This window comes from Papaver somniferum, chromosome 4, assembly GCF_003573695.1.
Source record: "Papaver somniferum cultivar HN1 chromosome 4, ASM357369v1, whole genome shotgun sequence".
In the NCBI taxonomy this organism is placed as follows: Eukaryota; Viridiplantae; Streptophyta; class Magnoliopsida; order Ranunculales; family Papaveraceae; genus Papaver; species Papaver somniferum.
The window spans coordinates 421,730-440,962 of NC_039361.1; the positions used below are offsets into that span (position 1 = coordinate 421,730).

A 19,233-nucleotide genomic window follows, 5' to 3' on the forward strand; every position below is an offset into this window, starting at 1 on the left:
ATGGAGAGAATTAACATCTGACCGTGTGATCCGTTCTTTGTGCAATTCACGGTGCACAATCACGGTGTGTCTATCACAGCCGAAGAAAAAAAAACTCCATTTAGATCCCCACTCCAAAAGCTACATTTTCTTTTAAAGATCTCACCTTTCAACTAATACATATTTTCTTATGATTATCATTGAAAACCAGAAAGAAGCAGAAATGAAAGAAACAACAACCCGATTAAAGACTAATTCATCTTCTTCATCTCCAAATCCAGCTGCTAATTCAACAGCAAATGCATTCAAGTTTTGGGCATGCTTCACATTTGGTATATCTCTTTTCACTCTTATAATACTTACTCTCTCTGCTTTAACTCCACAAGATGATGAATCCTGGTTTTCAAGCTTACCCACTGATCTTAAGCATCATTATTCAAAAGGTAGAATGATTAAAGTACAAAAAAGCCCATATAATGCATTTCCATTTCAAGTGTTTGCAACAGAAAATGACAGTCCAAGAAATGAAGGAGAACAATCTGTATTGTTAATTCATGGGTTCTGCGCTAATTCTTATTCGTTTCGTAATGTCATTAAATCACTGGGTTTGAATGAGATTCATGCTGTTGGAATCGATTTACCAGGTTCTGGGTTCTCTGATAAATCTGAATTTGTAGTAGAATATGAGAGATTTTGTGGGATTTCCGGTTGGTTTTATGATATTTATAGTGATTTAAGAAAAAGGGGTTGGTTTGATCAGCTGGTTGGAATTCCCAGTTATGAGGATGAAACAGGAACTCAAACTAGTAGGACTCTGACTAAGATTCTTAAGCCAATGGATTTAGATTCTGAAGATGTAGGTACAATCATTGGACAAGTTATTGATTCATTAGATCTTTCTTCTCCTGTTCATATAGTCTTACATGATTTCGCTCTGGTGATGTGTGGTAGTTGGATATCGTGGAATTTAGAACTGGTCAGAAGTATAACATTGATTGATTCTACTCCGGCATCTACAGCTTTGCCGATACGGATGTTAGAAATGTCGGTTGTCAGAGACGTAGTGTTGGGATTTTCGTCAGCGTATCAGGGATTGCTTAGAAATTGTTGTTCTAGATCAGTTAACAAGACGGTTGCGGAGGCTCACAGGGTGCTCTTGACAGGTAGGGATGATAGAAGAGGTGCTCTCTTGGAGTTGAGAAAGGTAGAGAAGGTCTGGATGGCCCAGCATTGGTGGCTTTGATTTAGGAGATTGGGCTGATTTCATGGAAGATAACAGTGTGCCGATCCAGGTGCTTTGGTCTCGTAATTGGTCTGAAGAACGGACTAAAGAGGGAAGCTGGGTTGCTAGTAAGCTTCCAGCAGCTAATTTCATCACACATTCAGGCGGTCGATGGCCTCAGGAAGATGCAGCAGGTGAAATTGCAGAAACCATCACCAACTTTGTGGCTTCACTGCCAAAATATGTCAAGATAGTAATGGAAGAACCTTTACCTATCATATTCGGAAGGTGTTTGAAGGCAAAGCCAGTATCTATCAGCCGGACATTTGCCCTTCACCCTGGTTATGTTATATTGGTAGCCATGACCATCCTGAACCATTTTGTAATTCATCATAAAAACTAGATTTTCATTAGAAACTATTTCAAAGTTACATTGCCATAATTACATCATTCAGAAAAGAAAAATGCAAGAAAAGGAGGACAAAATTACTAATTCTGAAACTAGAAGGCCGTTCCTGCGTTGTCAAAGGCGAGCGGGGAGCAATTGGGCGCCTGCCTCACCAATAGCGCGCCCAAGTTGCCTAATTTGTGAGCCATTACCTCTTAACAAAAAAAACTGGTCGCATTGACGACCAGCTTGGTGCCTCGCATGACATAGGAAGGCACATCAATCCTGACCTTCCTTAGCTCCATAGTATCTCTTGAAAGCCCTAGGCAAATAGATGGGCAACAGGAACCCAAACAAATTAAAACTCCAAAACGCCATATTAGCAACACCAAGACCTCTGCCAACATACAACCTCCATTCAGACCCTTTACCAAACCCTTCATTTTCTTTAAATATCTCAGCTTTCAACCAATCCATAATTGTCAAAATCCTCATAGCATTATAAAAAACAGGCACAAACACACGAATCGGTATCGAAAACCGGTTCGAGAACGCAAACCCTTCCATAAACACCTGACTAGACAAAAGGAACACATGTGGCACAGCTGCTTTGATACCTTCTTTATCACCTTCATAAATCCCGTGAAAGATATACACAATCGGCAACAGTAGACCAATAAGTGCACCAACGGATACATAAACGGCTAAGATTTTGTTTTTCGCCGGTGAGAATATTGGTGTGTTCTCGGTGGACGGTGGTGATAAAGGAAATGCAAATTTTGATAAGAAAAGCATGTAGAATATTGAGGATACTACAAAAGCGATGTCTTGTATGCTTACCATACCTGTTGCTGAGAGTACTATTGCTATTGCTAATGCATTTAGTTGTCTGAATGACAGGATTCCTCTATGGGTTTTTGGTGCTTTTGCTGGTAAGGTTGAATTCATTTGTAGGTTTTGTGTTTCTGATTCTTTTGATTTTGGAGCTCTTATGTCTTCATCTGTACATGTTGATCCTAACCCTCCTGACATTTTTTTCTTATTTTTGCCTGATCTTTCTGTTCTTCTTCCGTTTACTTCACAGAGAAATTTGTGAGAATGAATTATTTGGAAAATATGGTAAGAGAAGAAGAGAAATAGATGGGGATAAGAAAATGGAGAGGTAAAATAGATGAACACGTGACAGGAGTTGGGAAGTGAAATGGGATTCTGATCTAACAAGTGTCGGCAAGTGGATGATGTGTTGACTTGATTGGGCGACATGTGTACCTCGGGTCGACCACTTAATGTTTCCCTGATTCTCTCAGGTTGAGCCAAATTCTATGGACAAAATAAGCTGTCCAGGAAATTCGCTCGGCGCAGCCCTCTCGACTAATAGTTCATTAATTTATTTATTTTTATTTTTTTGATTTTGAAAGTAAACCCGATGTCGGCAAAAAGTTGGAAACAAAATTGCGATACTGCTGGAATAACTCCACAAGAAAACGTATCCCATTTCTCAGTTACCTGGGATTTTCTAGCTAGTTTGGCTAAAGCGTCCGCCTGCTTGTTACATTTCCTATTTACATACCCACACTTAGATTTTATAAACAAGGAGAAGCCCATCACAAGTGAAAACTTTGTCCAGTCCAGTGCAGTGATGAAGAAGCTTCATTAACTGCCTGTACAACCGTGAGATTATCAGAGACATAGGTAACTTGCCTAACAGCTCTCAGTAGTCCATATACTGTATGCTATAAGTATATAGGAATTGCAATTGCATTGCTCAGTGTAGCCGCATGATTTCATAATATTGGGCATACCAAAAACTTTATAGGCATACAAAGTCATTTTCCTAACCAGGGTGTATTGATAAGGGGTGTCTAATGGGTATGAATGACCTATATACCCTTAAACACTTCGAAAATATTGATTTATAGGCTTTAGGTTCGGCTGACTCGTGTTGATGAGTTATCAGCCGAACTTCCCGCTGTAGACTGAATTCTTTCGATCTTGTTTTGATCATAACTTCTTCGTCCAATGTCGGAATGGCCTCATTCTTTTTGCGTTATCTTCGTATTTTCATTCTCTTGAAGATGAAGATAAAATCTACTTGATTTTAATGGGTTAAAATCTACGATTTTCATTATATAAGCTGAACCATTAACATTTTTTATTCCTGAACTCTCAGGAATAGGTTCGGCTTACATCTATGAGCCGAACCAACCCATTGATGAACAGTTCGCCTTACATCTATGAGCCGAACCTCACATAATTTTTCTTCCAGATCACACAGGACTAGGTTCGGCTTTATGATATTTTTAAACAAGCCGAACTAGTTGGTTCGGCTCATAACAATAACACTTTCAGCTTGCCGAACTGTTCATTAGTTGTCAATATCCAGGTTTCAGATCAAGGTTCGGCGCATAATTTAGGTGAGTTGTGAGCCGAACCTAGGTTCGGCGCATAATTTAGTTGCGTTGTGAGCCGAACCTAGGTTCGGCGCATAATGTTGTTGTTTTTGAGCCGAACGGTTCTTCAAATTTTCAGCCTGAAAGTGTATATGAACAGTTCGGCTGATACGATTTTCATTATATAAGCCGAACCATTAACATTTTTTATTCCAGAACTCTCAGGAATAGGTTCGGCTTTCTAGGAAAATTTTATACAAGCCGAACTAGTGTCTAGCAAATGTTCAGCGCATACCTAAACAGTTTCAGCTAGCCGAACTATTCATAAAGGGATCGGTTCGGCTCATAAATGTAAGCCGAACCTTTTCATCCTCCATTGAATCATTCTCGTAATCTAGGAAATCAACCATTTGGGAATCATTGTTGTAGTTGATGTGTATTTTCCTAGGTTTTTTAGATGATATATGACACTCCTCATCCTCCATTGAATCAAGAATTAGAATTTTCTCACTTTCTCCTTCTCTTTCTCTCCTTCTTAACCAAACCAAAACTTTGATTTTTTTTTCCCAAATTTTTCATCTAAACAACTCTTATAATTCTGAAAATTATTTTAATCGCTAAACAAAATATTTAATCACTAATCAAGATTAATAACACTAATAAGTAAAGGGCAGATTTGCCATTAAAAAATTTTGGGTTAAGGGGTTATCTGATTTTGCTATTTCACAACCTTTTTTGTCTTCATTCAGTATGCCTTGGAAGATTTTGGTATGCCCAATATTATGGTTCCATTAACTGCCTGTACAACCGTGAGATTATCAGAGACATAGGTAACTTGCCTAACAGCTCTCAGTAGTCCATATACTGTATGCTATAAGTATATAGGAATTGCAATTGCATTGCTCAGTGTAGCCGCATGATTTCAGTTTGGCGAGACAGGCAGAATTGTACTACTCTCATATATCAAATGGTCGTAACGTTGAAGGAATGATGAAATCTCAAAATCGTGAGCATTGCCATCACACTTTTTTACCATATACCAGAAAGGCCCCTTAATTAATATCAAAGCCGCCTTCATTATCTGCGACTTAATGATAAAATATGACAACAATGGAGAAGTGTCAATTAAGGCGTCCTGGTAGATGAAAGATAATTATTCTGTCATGATGTAATCCTCAATTTATTATCTTGAGATCGATATTGTTTAGCGACTTTGTGCGATTCCTTCAACGAAATAAAATAATAATTTGTTGTGGTCTCGGTCCCCTTCGTTTCAAAATAATAAGTTTGTTTGTATGCAAATTACGGAAGGAGTATAAGCATTCCAAAATAATCGTTCCACCTCTACACCAATTGAAAAACCCCGGAAGAAATTCTATGAACTTTAGTATCACATAAAAGTCACGGAATTGTTTATTTTTATTTTTTTGAAGCATGAATTTTATTAAACTAATAAAAAACTATTACACTAGGATATAAGATATCCCAAAATTCATTGAATTACATATCACACAAAAGCCACGGAATTATATATAAGCTCTCTAACCCTTCGATTTAGCAACAAACTTTCCTCAGTCAAGCAAGAACCATTTATTGAAAAATAAAAATAAGGATTATTTGGTGTTTTTAATGAACTTTTACGTCTCCATTTCCTCTCCTAAAATTGTTAATGGCCAAAGCCTTCTTTTTGCCCATTTTTCGACTTATGAGACAATGAGAGAGTGTAGCACGGTAAGGTGTTATCACATGCCAAGTTTCGGATGGAGATTGTCCAAATGTGTGTCTAGAGATTATTAGAGGTGGGAACGGGGTAAGTTTCATAAGTCGGACATTATAGGGGATCTGGGTTGCACGGACGCTGCATTTTTTGCGCCGTGTCCGTGTCCGACGTACCAATGTGCGCTTCCTGCGCGCGTCTGTTTTGGACACACTGATGACTCGGATTTTAAGCGTTTTCTTTTTTCATTTTCATTAAAATTTCTTCCGTTATTTTAACTATTTTTTTATCTATAAAACATTATTTTAATTATTATTAACTAAATAAAGAAACGCGAACATTTAGATCAATTATTTAGGTCTTTATTAAGGTTTTATAATTAGAAATGACATCACGTATACCCATAGTTGGGCATGTGTTGTTCTAAGAATGCATTTTGATTGTGCCAAGTGTTTAATAGTGATTGATTGTTTGACCTTCGGTGTGTATAAACAAACGATTTCTTCTTTTCTTTTGAAAATTATACACATGTAGCATCATTTTCTAATTTTTAGGATCGAAACACTTAACTTTGATGTAGAAATACATGATTGTATATATAAATAATATATAAATAAAATATGATATACGTGTCCGCGTCCTAGATTTTTGAGAATTTTATAGTGTCCGCGGCCGCGTCCTGTCGTGTCCACGTCAGTGCAACGCAGCAGGGGATGCAAATAGATTTGAAAGTAAATATAAAAATTGTATATATAATTTGAGCACAAATTGTTGGTCTCACATTGAAAGTTAGGCCAAAAACTTGAATTCTAGAGCTTCTGGCCCCCAGCCAATAAGAATCAAGGATTTCTGTTATTTTGGGTGTTAGTTTCACACAACGAAATGGGTGTGATAAAGACCCAATGTATAGAACTGCTTAAAACCTAACTGTCTCCTTCTCTCTTCCGCCTCTCCACCTGATGGAATCGAGGGTTTCCATCTTATTTTTGGTTATTTTGGCTACACTTGCAGTGTGTGTGAGTACCTTTGCGGAAAATCTAATTTCACACTCAAAATCTCTCTTACGGCTTTCCCTCTCTATGTCCTCTTCCAATCTCTCTTTTTCTTCGTTCAGCAGTGTTTTGTGATTTTTCACATTGTTTTACTGATTTGTTAACAGGTACAAAAACTATTCACCTGTCAGGTACGATTTTTACGAACTTACAGTTCACAGATGGGCTTACTTCTCTTTTTCTTTTCTTTTCTATTTTGAGTTATTTAGCATTTGGATCCTAAATTTTGGTATGTCCTAGTGTTTGGGTCTTAAGTTTGTCCTAGTGTTTGGGTCGTTGACCCGTTAGTCAACCTCATTTTTTGGTCAAACAGTTACTATAGCTAACGTCAGTTAATCTTTATATTTACCCGTCTGCCATCTGTTAGATAATTTCAGTTAAGTGGCTCGGAGTTGGTTTTTTTCTGTTACAGAAAACAAACTGATTCCTCTTCTTACAACCAGTTGACCACTACCATTAACGATGAAAATAATAAGAAGAACAAATGGTGAATAACAGTTATTACTCAGGATTCAAATCAAGGTGGTGTGATGATTATTATTATTTATTTATTTTGGTAAAGAAGGTGGTGTGATGATAACGATGAACACAAAAATCAGAAAGTGAAGAGAAAAAATGGATGATTATGGTAACATGCGCCTTTCTTTTTAGAAGTTGATCGATGATAGCCATGGCCACTCAAAGCATTTTGGTAAAGGTACCACAATCATCCGTACACTTTAGCTCCCACAAGTTTCATGTTATTTCTTATATGCAAAGTAGTTGTTTGGTCTGCGCTCAAAATTCTTATATGTAAAGTTGTTGCGGACTTTTATCTCCGTCAATTTACACGTCGATGTTAAATTTTTATGGAATTAGTTTTGTTCCTCACATTCCAGAGGGACCAGAACTCATGGTAGTCAAAATCTGTGTTGAAATGGAACGGGTCTCATGAATTCATAATTTATAGTTATGAATCTCATATTCATTTTTCTTTGATTTTAATGTTGATGTAACTTGAATTTATGATCATTAGAAAATAATGGGATCGATTAGTATGTTGATGTACCTTGACTTTCTGATCATCGGAGAAGAATGGAATTGCTTACTACATGTTCGAAGAAATGCTCAAGAGAGGCTTAATCATCCATGATTAACCGACTAACAGGTTGACCAAACCGCTAGTTGACCTAGTTGATTAACGGGTCAACGACCCAAACACTAAATTGGACAAACTTACGATCCAAACACTAAGGCATACCTAAATCTACAACCCGCTAAATAACTCTTTTATTTTATTTTGTAGATGGGTATCCAACCAAACCAATCAGAAATTAGGGTTTGGTCCTCAATGTGCACCAAAACCATATAATGTAACTCCCTCCTCTCTGTTCTTTTTTATTATTTTATCGATCTTCAAAAGTTTGTCAATTAGGATTTTTTGTAATGTAGCATTAAGATCTTAAACTGATATGAACATCCCTTGCATATATAAGAATGAGCTTGGCAAGGATGCCATGGTAATTGGATGAAATATTATTTGTACATACATCTCTTAGGCTTGCGCCTTTTCCCCCATCCCCCCCCCCCCCCCCCCCCCCCCCCCCGGCATTTGGTGGCAGTAATTATATCTCTGATAATACTAAAAGAACATGTTCACCACCCTATACAAAAATGTGTGTTGGATTATAGGTATTTCTGTTTAATATCCATAGAAAAGTTTCATTGTGTAAATCTGGCTTCTGCCAAATTTATTAGTTTCGTATTACCTGTTATTATTGTGCGTGGACGTAGCACAAATGTGTGCCCAATTCTTTCTAATGTATCAATATATCTATAATTCTTTGCTATGATTCTATACAGGTTGGATCGTACGGTAGTGTTCGAGGATGTCACAGTCACAAAAGAGACATATTTAATAAGAAATAGACTACAAACATCTACACCACCATACAATATGTATACAAATTTAGATGTACCAGCAGACAGTGATATAATTGCCAGGAGAAGCAACATGGAATACATCACCTCATCTGGCAAATGGTGAAGGAAATAGGATGATGACTGTGTTGGGGGCGACTAATCGTAAGCATGTAGATTCTGTCCCAAGGTTCTCTCTCTTGAATGTCTATATAAGTTTATATCCTGTTGCTGTTAACTTCGTAACTGTAGGGTTGTTAGTTTGTCTTGCAGACTTGGTATATGTGATTTTGTTCCGCATCATTCTTCTTTCCTATGCATTGTTTTAAATATTTTACTTCTCATACAGATTGCCAAAAATGAAAGAGGACCACAGTTGTATACTTACCTAAAAAAATAATTGTTTGGTCATAATAGTCCCCAGGATTATGCGTGGGTGAAGAATACTTATGAACAAATGTATAAAAAATTTACTCGAAATCCCAAAACTGATTTAACCTTTTTTGTTTTTGTTTTTTTTTGGGTCGCCTTCTATTTTCTCCTCTTCATAGCAGGCGGCATTACATGGATATGAAAAATACAGGAGTGCCACGGGAACTTAAAGTGCATTGTAAAGGTGATTCATTTTTACATTGTTTCTGTGGAGTGAGATCATTTTTTTATTATTTTTTTGCCTTGACTGTTTGATGTGTGAGTATCAATGGAGGCTTTCATAAGAATTATTTAGGGTTTTTCAGCTTGGATGATCACCTCGTTTCATCACTTGGTAAAACTTAATGCAACAATTATTTATAAACTTTTGTATTTTGTTAGATAGTAAGCAATAGATAGTAAGTTATAACTATTAGACTTTTTCGGTAATTGAATCACAATATGTACAGTTGTGCATTAAATCCACTTGATTTGATGTTATTCTTTAGGGTCCGTTAGTACATGAGTAGAGGTGAAGCGCGTTTCATCCCTTATCTGTTTGCTTTGTTGAGAAAAGGACATAAGTTCTTTAGGAAAGAGCTCAATGTGCACGGGCCATGGAAGTAAATATGCAAACTGTAATCCTTTATTTTTTTTTCTTCAAGGATGAGAGTTTATGTATTACAAAATTAAATCATTTTCTCAACTTATTTTTAAGTATTTTCGTGTTTGTAAATGCTACAAGTATTACTCCGTATTACTTGATTATGATTGTTTTCTTTTTCCGTTTTCTACTTATCCTTTTATTCCTTTTGGAAGCTCCTGTGCACATTTTCTCCAATATATTCCTTTGAGTTATGGTAATGGCACTGCTTCATGTTGTATCGAAATTTGATAGTGCGTATGGAAATCCACATCTATTACTCCTTAGGTGTTGCACCAATTTAAGAGTTAAAAATACAGCGGCATATGGAAGACTGATAAGACCAAAACCAAATTGTTCTTAACTTAATGTTTCGAGCGACTGTACACACCATTTCTTTACCGTACGTGCACGTAGTATGTTATATATAATCCACTACTATAATTGTTGTCATCAAATTTTAAATAGGCGTGTCCAAGCTTAATGTACGGATTTTCATGGATATAAGCTGAGGCAAGCATTCCAATTATACCGTATCCAACAAAAGCTTGGAATTCGGCTGTAATTAAGTAGGTAAAGGTTGCGATGTGTTAAAGAGTAGAAGATGTATAACTATTTGTTCTGACATTGGTTTGTTTATTTACTTTTTCTTTCAGGAATCTTGAAGACGATGAGATTATTGTGGGTCCAAAGATGCTTCAGATACATGCTCGATAAACCTCATTTTGGTGAAATTTAGTACAAGGGAAATGATTCGTTAGTATAGAGATGAATTCTTTGTCATTTCTGTTTCGCTACACAAAATTGGTCAAAAAGACCAAAACAAAAAATTTCTGGGTCATATAAATTTTTAGCTTTTGATACTGTTTATATAGCCAAAAATCAGAAATATTCTGTTTATATAGCCAATTTGGATATTTGGCCCAGGAAAATTAAAAAAAATGTCTCTTGCCTAAAATACCCCCTAACCTTTTAAACCCTTCTTTTCAAAGAGAATTTATTTCTCTTCCCTTCCCGCAGAGCTCTGCAGAACCTCCTCTTCCCTTCCCTCAGAGCTTTGCAGAAATCGGCAATTCAGAGCTCGTTTTTTTCTTTAGATCTCGTTTATCAATCATGATGATTAGCGATTGTTTAATACGTTTGTAGAATCCAAATTTCATCTAATCGAAGTTTCATCAATTGGAGTTTCATCTAATCGAAGTTTCTGAGTTGGTTTTGAAGCAATTGAAGTTTCTATAATAGCGTCGAATCGGTAAGTTTCAATTTGTCCAATTGAAGTTTCTGTCGATTTTGAAGCAATTTTTAGTTGTTGATGATTAATTTTTGTTAATTTTTGATTTTAGTTGTTGATTTTGAATATCCAGGGTTTAGTTGATTATGTGACTGGTAAATTTTTCAATTTGTCCATTATTTGGGTTTGTCTCGAATCATGTTTTCTAGGGTTTAGTAATCTGATTTTCAATGCAATATACACAGATGTGAAGTTTGTGTGTTCAATTGTGATGTGAACTGAATTAGTATGTAATGCTGCTAATTTGTTTACATATTATCAATTGAATACATCCAGATTTAGAAGATTTGTTTTTATATATTCCTTTTGAAGATGGATCGTCATTTTCTCTGTGTGGTTATCCGGGGTACCGATGCGTGTCCATACCAAGTTACTACGAAGTCAACAGTTGATGAGTTGAAGGCGCATGTTTGTTCTTATTGGAATAGCATTTTACCGGACTCAATTCAGTTTGTATTTGACTATGAGGGGAAAAGCAATGTTGTTGACAGTGATGTGAAGCTCTGTTATTTCTTGTTATTGTGTATTGTTAACCAGTTGTCTTTCTTGGAGATTTGTTTATTTGAACGTGTTCCTCTTCGTGCTCCTGATTTTGTTCGTGAACCTACTACGAGCGAGTTTCGTTTAGCACCAGACCCTAGCAGAGCTCAGTTGGTTAATTCTTGTCATCTTCCGAGCAGCAGTAGAATGAGCGAGTTTAGTTTAGCACCAGACCCTAGTAGAGATCAGTTGGTTAATCCTTGTCATCTTCCGAGCAGCAGTAGAATGAGCGAGTTTTGTTTAGCACCAGACCCTAGCAGAGCTCAGTTGGTTAATCCTTGTCATCTTCCGAGCAGCAGTAGAATGAGCGAGTTTCGTTTAGCACCAGACCCTAGCAGAGCTCAGTTGGTTAATCCTTGTCATCTTCCGAGCAGCAGTAGAATGATCGAGTTTCGTTTAGCACCAGACCCTAGCAGAGCTCAGTTGGTTAATCCTTGTCATCTTCCGAGCAACAGTAGAATGAGCGAGTTTCGTTTAGCACCAGACCCTAGCAGAGCTTAGTTGGTTAATCCTTGTCATCTTCCGAGCAGCAGTAAAGTTACTCCTACACCTACAATGACGGAGTTGCTTTTAGCTCAGTCACCTATTCCTTCCTCTCAAGAGCTTGTTTCTTCTCAAGATATCCCCATGTCTCAAGAACGTACATACAATGGAAAGTTGGCAATTAAAAGATCTTGCAAGGCGGCTGAATGGGAGTTTATTATAAAAGGTGTTGGTCAAGATTTTATGGAGGACGAGATGAAGCTCGTCTTGTTGTTGAGAAATATAACCATTTTTTTGGTCGCAGGGTGAGAGTCGTCAAGAGCAATCCAGAACGATATACGGTGGAATGTTATTACAAGGAGAAATTGGAATGTGACTGGATGTTCCATGCAGATCCCAAGACTTCCAATGTGAAGGGTCACTTATTACTCAAGGCCTACAACGGGGAACATAAATGTTGTGTTGGTTATAGTGATGGAACAAAGGCTGATCCGGTTACGCGCGAACTTATCAAGAGTTTGATATTTGAGCAGATTGAACAGAATCCCAACAAGAAAGCCAGGGATATTGTTAGAGAACTCAAAAGTGATTATGGGTTGGAAGTGAGCTACGATCAGGCGCATGCCGGGAAAGAATTATGTTTCAAGGAATTGTATGGCGAGGACATTAAATCATACACTGACTTGAGATGGTGGTGTGAAGCCGTGAAGAAACACGATCCAGGTAGTAGGGTTGATTTAGTTGTTGAAGGTGGCGAGTTTAAGAGTTTGTTCTTATCCTTCGATGCTTGCATCTCTGGTTTCGAATATTGTCGCGCGGTACTGTTCTTGGATGCAACTTTCCTAACTGGAAAATTTAGGGGTTGTCTTATGGCGGCTACCGGGAAGAATGCGAATAATGGTACGTCTTCTTTTATTTTTGATGTCATAAAAAAAAAATTTATGTCAGATTATCACTGGATGAAACCGGTTTCATCCTTAACTGGTGAAGTCAGACTAGAGAATGAAACTAGTTTCATTCTGTACAATAGCAGTTTCAGTCAGTTTGATATGATTTTTTCTTTTTGTGTTTGTTTTGTTTCTCTAGGAATATTTCCTCTGGCATATGGTATCGTATCAGCTGAAACTGTTGAGAATTGGCATTGGTTCTTGAAGAAACTAGAATCTATCTTGGGTCCTCGTGTACTAACTTTTATTTCGGATCGCCATGAGGGTTTGATCCAAGGGATTCGTGATGTTTTCCCAACTTTCTATCATACTTGGTGTTACCAGCATTTGAAGAATAATGTCCGCAGTAAGACCAACAAGAAAAAGGGAGAGCATTGTGCTGCGATGGGTTTGTTCAAAGAATGTTTCTATTCATCGACTCATGAAGGCTTTGATCAGGGTATGAAAAAGTTGAAGGATATGGGATGTGATGGTCTTCACAAATTCTTGAGTGAGATTCCAGTGGAATGTTGGTCCAATGCACATTGTCTGGGCTGTCGTTACGGCGACATGTGTTCAAACATTGTAGAGTCCTTCAACTCTTGGATCAAGGAAGCAAAAGGTATGCCTATTGCAACACTTGTTAACTGGATCAGACTTAAAATTATGGAACAGATGAGTACAAGGAAGAGGAAGGGGGCGATGTATAAAGGATTCATTTGTCCCAGGCTAGAGAAAAAAGTGTTGGCTTCCATTCGTGCTGGTGTCCAGTGGAGAATAACCAAGTCTGGTGACATGGAGTGAGAAGTTTTTGATGGAAATCACACGCATGCTGTTAATATTGCGAGGTTTCAGTGAAGCTGTAGGGTTTGGTTTACTGAGCAGTTTCCTTGTGATCACGCTATTGCGTGTATGCATTCAAATAACATCAATGTTTATGAGTACATTAATCCGTATTTCAGCATTGCTAGCTTCCGTGCTTCGTATGATCGTCCTATCAACCCATTCCTGATTACGAAAAGCCTATTGATGTTGCTACTGGAGATCTCGTGAACCCACCAACTATCGTAGGAAAAAAACATGGTAGGCCGAAGAAGAAGCGGATTCCTAACACAGGTAGTGCAAGTTTCAAGAGACCAATTACGTGCGGTAACTGCCATACTCAGGCACATCATAACAAGACGACGTGTCCTCATCCTCCTGCGAAAAAGCAACGTTAAGTACCTGCTTAAGAAAATCTCCAGCCTTCATTTCTTCTGTGCATCTTTTTACCATGATATCTTTTATTAGCTTTTTACCATGATATCTTTATTAGTTTATTCTTCTCTGCAGCCTCTTGTTGCACATTTAAGATTCATTTACCTTGAATTATATTTTCGCAACTAGTATTTACCTTGGATTGTTTCTTTTGTTCATAAAAATATATCTTATGGAATTATTTTTTCAAGTATTTCTCTTCATTTTTATAGTATATATATTTTAGTCTTATGTTGATTGTTTAATTGTACATTCCCTTCAGTTTTTCACTGTAAAATTTGAATGTTTGCGAAGATTCAAATTTAATTGTCAAGATGTAACCAGTTTCATCCTGCCTATTCTAGAAAAAATGAGATTTCATCCATCACATATGGACTGAAAAAACTATTTTTTGTCAACATGCACACTCTGAAAACAGTTTTTATACAGGCTTTGATGTAACCAGTTTCATCCAAGCCTGGTTACAATCTGACAAAAAAATTGAAGTTTTATACAGGCTAGGATGTAACCAGTTTCATCCAAGCCTGGTTACATTTTCAACCTGCAAATTTAATCATTTCTGGCTAACACATTCAAACACAACCATCATGAAATTGAAGTATAGGCATTTTTCAGTAAAAAAGTTCATATTTTAATTAAGAAGAATCCACGGATCACAACTGTATGCGAAGACATAGTTCAACAAAAAAAAAAGTACTACCAAATGAACTACATTAATAAAAAAATTCTAAACAACCTAAACACATCAAACTTTCCAGCAGCTATTCTCATCAGTTAGGATTTCATATGCCAGATTGATTCGTCTTGTGCCCATCTCCTCTCCAATAGTATCTTTTCCTTCAAAGGAGTAACCGTCTGTCATTGCCCATTCCATGTAGTAGATAACATACATCATCGAATAATCACTGCAAGACAAATGAATATGTAATGTCAGTTTAACGATCTGGAAAAAAAAATGTAATGTCGGTTCAAACTTCGTTTCAGTTTGTATGTTATAATCTCAGTTCAACGAGTTAACGACCTACCTTTCGCATTGTTGTGGACAATCTGATTGAACGACGACATCAACGTCATCCATACTAGTACTTTGAATTTGAACTTGAAAGAGATGATTTATTCTTTCCGCCATCATTTGAGATTCTTTTAAATAGTTTGAAGAACCTAGGCGGGAATTGTAGTGTGTCCAAGTTCTTCCATGGATGTCAAGGTGAAGCAATGTGAAATGTTCTTTCTCATTCAGCATTGGGATGAACAAGTGTTGCGTTTCGACATCAATCATTTGCAGTTCAGCATTTATCATTTTTGCAGGGTCCAACTCATCTCCCGCAATGACATCAGCCTAGTGAGAGAATTATATTTCAAGCACCAGATGCAAGCCAGGTACATCCTACACTAACTTAAAAGTTACATGAAAACAAATTGCAGACCTAAGTTCATTCATTTTAAAATGTAGTATTCAAAATGTTTACCCATGAAAGCGCGCTGAGAAAGATTGACTTGGAGTATCCTTTGGTATCACCGCCATATTGAAACAATTGTCTCCATTTTTCGATTTTAAACTCCAAAATAGTGTTCACCAATGACTGATTGAAAACAAGTTGTTGGATGTGTTTTCCACTGATACATACACCTCCATTGGACTTCTAAACGCAGTCGCTGCATTTAAATAAGTTCATATAATTTAGTATAAACTTAGCAGTACTTTTACAGAAATAAGAAAAGTAGAATGAAAAAAAAAAACAGCAAAATAATGCGGATACGTACCTTAATTTTCCAGTTACAAAGTACTCCTTTATTAACTTCTCTTCAGCTTGTCTTATTCCGCTCATCAAGTAATTTTTCCACAGCTTGTTGTTCCTTGTTAACTTCCTCAACTTATCGCCTTCTGCTTCTTCTCTACACGCTCATCATCATCTGATACAAACTTGTTATTTCTAGCCCTTTTATATACGTTCTTCACTCTATTCTCAAGCGATCCAATAAATTCCAGAGGTTCTGCTGCGATAATTTTTTCTTGGCTGATTTCTGATGCAGGAACTGGTGCTAGAGGTTCTGCTCGAGGAACTGGTGTTACAGGTTCTGCTTCGGGAATATTTTCAGCTTCCTCCACAGGTTTGTTCATCTCTTGAGTGATGTCGTCTTTAGGAACATCCTCCTCCACAGGTTTATTCATCTCTTGAGTGATGTTAAGGTTGAAATAGTCTTCAGGTGTGGTGTAAAGAACAATCTCTTGAGAGGAAGCTTGTTGAGTTCCTGGTTGAGGATTGAGTTGCGCTTTCAAGGCTTCCACTTCACTTTGCAAGTCTGAGATTGTCTTATCCTTTGCTTCAGACTCAGCCTCCTTTGCTTCCAACTCTGTATTCCTTGCTTCCAACTCGTCATTAAAGTGACGGATAATCTTGTCCTTCTCAGCTAGTTCATTCTTCAACTTGGAAACATCATCTTCATCTTTGTTTTCTTCTTCATCACCAAACAAGCATAGTTGTTTCTCCTCTTGACTCCAGCTGCCAACAAAGTCAACAACCTGCAAACACATAAAATTTATCATAACACATGATGTAACTGGTTTCATCTTATCATAAAACATGATGTAACTGGGTTTCATCCATTAATAACACAAGATGAAACTTGGTAGATTATGGGTTTCATCATTTTATAACATAAGATGTAACTGGTTTCATCCAGTTATAATAGGGGATCGAATTTTAAAAATGAATCTAAACAACATCAACACAAGATGTAACTGGATTCATCCAGTTATAATAACACCAAGATTTTTACCTCACTGCTTGAAAGAGTTTCAAGCTTCCCCTCAATTTCGCAAGATACTTTATACAAGTCCCATCTTGCAAACCTTGGCCATGAATCACTGTTGTCTTTCCTGTTAATGCCTTTCATTTGCTCAAAAATCCATAACTGCAAAAACAAAAATATATTCAAAAGATAATATATAAGATGTTACTCACTGCATGATACATTTAACGTAAGAAAAAAATATATTCAAAAGATAGAAGACGATTCTCACCAGCAAATAGAAGCTTCAACCATTGATAGAGTATGGTGTCTCGTATACAGCTTTAACACTTTGCATTAAATGCTCGTGAATGAGATCGGGCCAAGATACTTTTTTAATGGTGTCGATTGACTGTAGGCAGTTCAAATACTTGTAGTGGACATACATACCTCTAGTGTTTATGAAGAATACTGTACAGAACATGAACAACAACAAAAGTTTCGCCAAGTCTTCTTCTGTTCCTTCTTCATTCATAGCAGTATGTATTCCTTCGACAATATATTTCTTATCCAAATTGTCCCCAGTATTCTTCTCTTTCCTTTTCTTCTCTTTGGATCCAGCCTTCTTCTTTTCATCTTTCTTTTTCTCCTCTTCATCCCTTCTCTTTGGCTCAAGAAAGTACTTTTTGTAAAATTCAGAAGTTTTCAAACTTGGGTCTTCTTTTGGTCCATAAAGTTTCTTATCTTGTTCACTCATACGTATTCTGTGCATTTTGAAAATAACAGCAAGATGATTTGCATCGGTCTTGAAAACTTGATCACCAATCTTGAATGCCAACTTTTTCGGGTCAAAATTTCTTATGATGAACTCTAATGCCCTTGGAGCTTTTCTACGTTCAGCCTTTCCCACCTTACCTTGTTTGATCGCCTCAATAAAGTTCCAGATTTTAGTCTTCCTTAACACAGCCTCTTGTGCTTCAGTAAATACCAGTTTTTCCAGCACCTCAACTGTCGGTTTCAGGTTTGATCGGAACGTTTTCTTCCCTTCCTTTTTCTCTAACTTGTCTTCATCCATTTCGGCATCCACAAGTTCCATATCCCCTGTGCTAGACTCTCCGCCCACTTTCACATCATGCTTATTCTTGGATGTAATTTCAGCAGCAGCCCTCTTCTTACTTTTCTTGCTACCGCTTCCTGCAACAATTTGGATGAAACCAAGTTTCAGCATGTTTCAGAATAACTGATTTATGGCATGAAGCTAAAATAGGACCTAACTTTAATAAAGATCTTAAAAAGTTAACTTTAAAAAGTAGCAAAATCCTGGATGTATCTGATTTCATCCAGTCTTAGTCTGCTGAAACAACATACACTGTAAACTAAACCTGGATGAAATCAGTTTCATAATAGTGTAAACCTGCTGAAACAGTTGATATAACCAGATTTAAGCCAAGATGAAAACCAAATTACATCCAATCTCACTTCAAGCAATTTAACAATTAAAAACAATTAAATAATAAGATGCAAACCCATTTAATCATTAATTTAATACCACCAACAGGTCATTTACATTCTAACTTAAAATTTGATGAAAACCAGTTTCAAACACCTGCTGAGCATCACTTCGTAGCCAAATGCAAACCCAATTTCGTTCAATCCATAACATAGATTTTCATACATCTCATTCACAACATACTAATAATCTTATATTAACCGCAGATGTATCTTTAAACCTGAACAAAACTGGTTTCATCCAGTGTTAATCTTCTTGAAACAATATACACTGCAGATTAACAAAAGATGAAACCAGTTACATCCTGGTTTAAACCCTGGTGAAACAAATCAGATACCCAGATCCAATTTCACTTCAACCAATTTCACAGTGAAACAAATCAGTTACATCCTGTTTTAAACTGGTTTAATACTTAATGAAACCAGATGCAAACCAGTTTCATCTAATTGAAATTTAAAATAAAACAAGCAATTCAACACATAAATCAGCTAAAATGAAAATTAAAACAACCAATTCAAAATTTTAATCATGCAATTCTGAAATTAAGAACAAAAAAGAGTTAGGGTTTGAAAACTTACGAGTTATAAGAGACATTCTGTGGAAACTTATTGAAACACTAACTCTCCAAATACACTGAAACAGATCGATTGAAACCCTAAAATCTCCCAATACACTGAAATTATTGAAACCCTAATTCACTGAAATCGTTGTTGTAGTGTTGATTGTGTATTAGAGACGGATGATGAAAACAGTTTCTAGTATTGTTGATGGTGGTGTTGACGGTGGATGAAA

General features: G+C 36.8%; 3 protein-coding genes across 3 annotated transcripts; 2 read left to right on the top strand and 1 right to left on the bottom strand.

Annotated features, from left to right (window-relative positions):
- Window positions 1–202: 202 nt before the first annotated feature.
- On the top strand, window positions 203–1,222 carry LOC113274465 (protein AUXIN RESPONSE 4-like). Its single transcript, XM_026523846.1, has one exon. The coding sequence runs from the start codon at window positions 203–205 to the stop codon at window positions 1,220–1,222; it is 1,020 nt and encodes a 339-aa protein (XP_026379631.1).
- Window positions 1,223–1,868: 646 nt separating this feature from the next.
- On the bottom strand, window positions 1,869–2,621 carry LOC113274466. Its single transcript, XM_026523847.1, has one exon. The coding sequence runs from the start codon at window positions 2,619–2,621 to the stop codon at window positions 1,869–1,871; it is 753 nt and encodes a 250-aa protein (XP_026379632.1).
- A 9,466-nt stretch (window positions 2,622–12,087) lies between these two features.
- LOC113274467 lies at window positions 12,088–13,745 on the top strand. Its single transcript, XM_026523849.1, has 3 exons — window positions 12,088–12,188; window positions 12,320–12,915; window positions 13,102–13,745. The coding sequence occupies exons 1-3, from the start codon at window positions 12,088–12,090 to the stop codon at window positions 13,743–13,745; spliced, it is 1,341 nt and encodes a 446-aa protein (XP_026379634.1).
- Window positions 13,746–19,233: the final 5,488 nt, after the last annotated feature.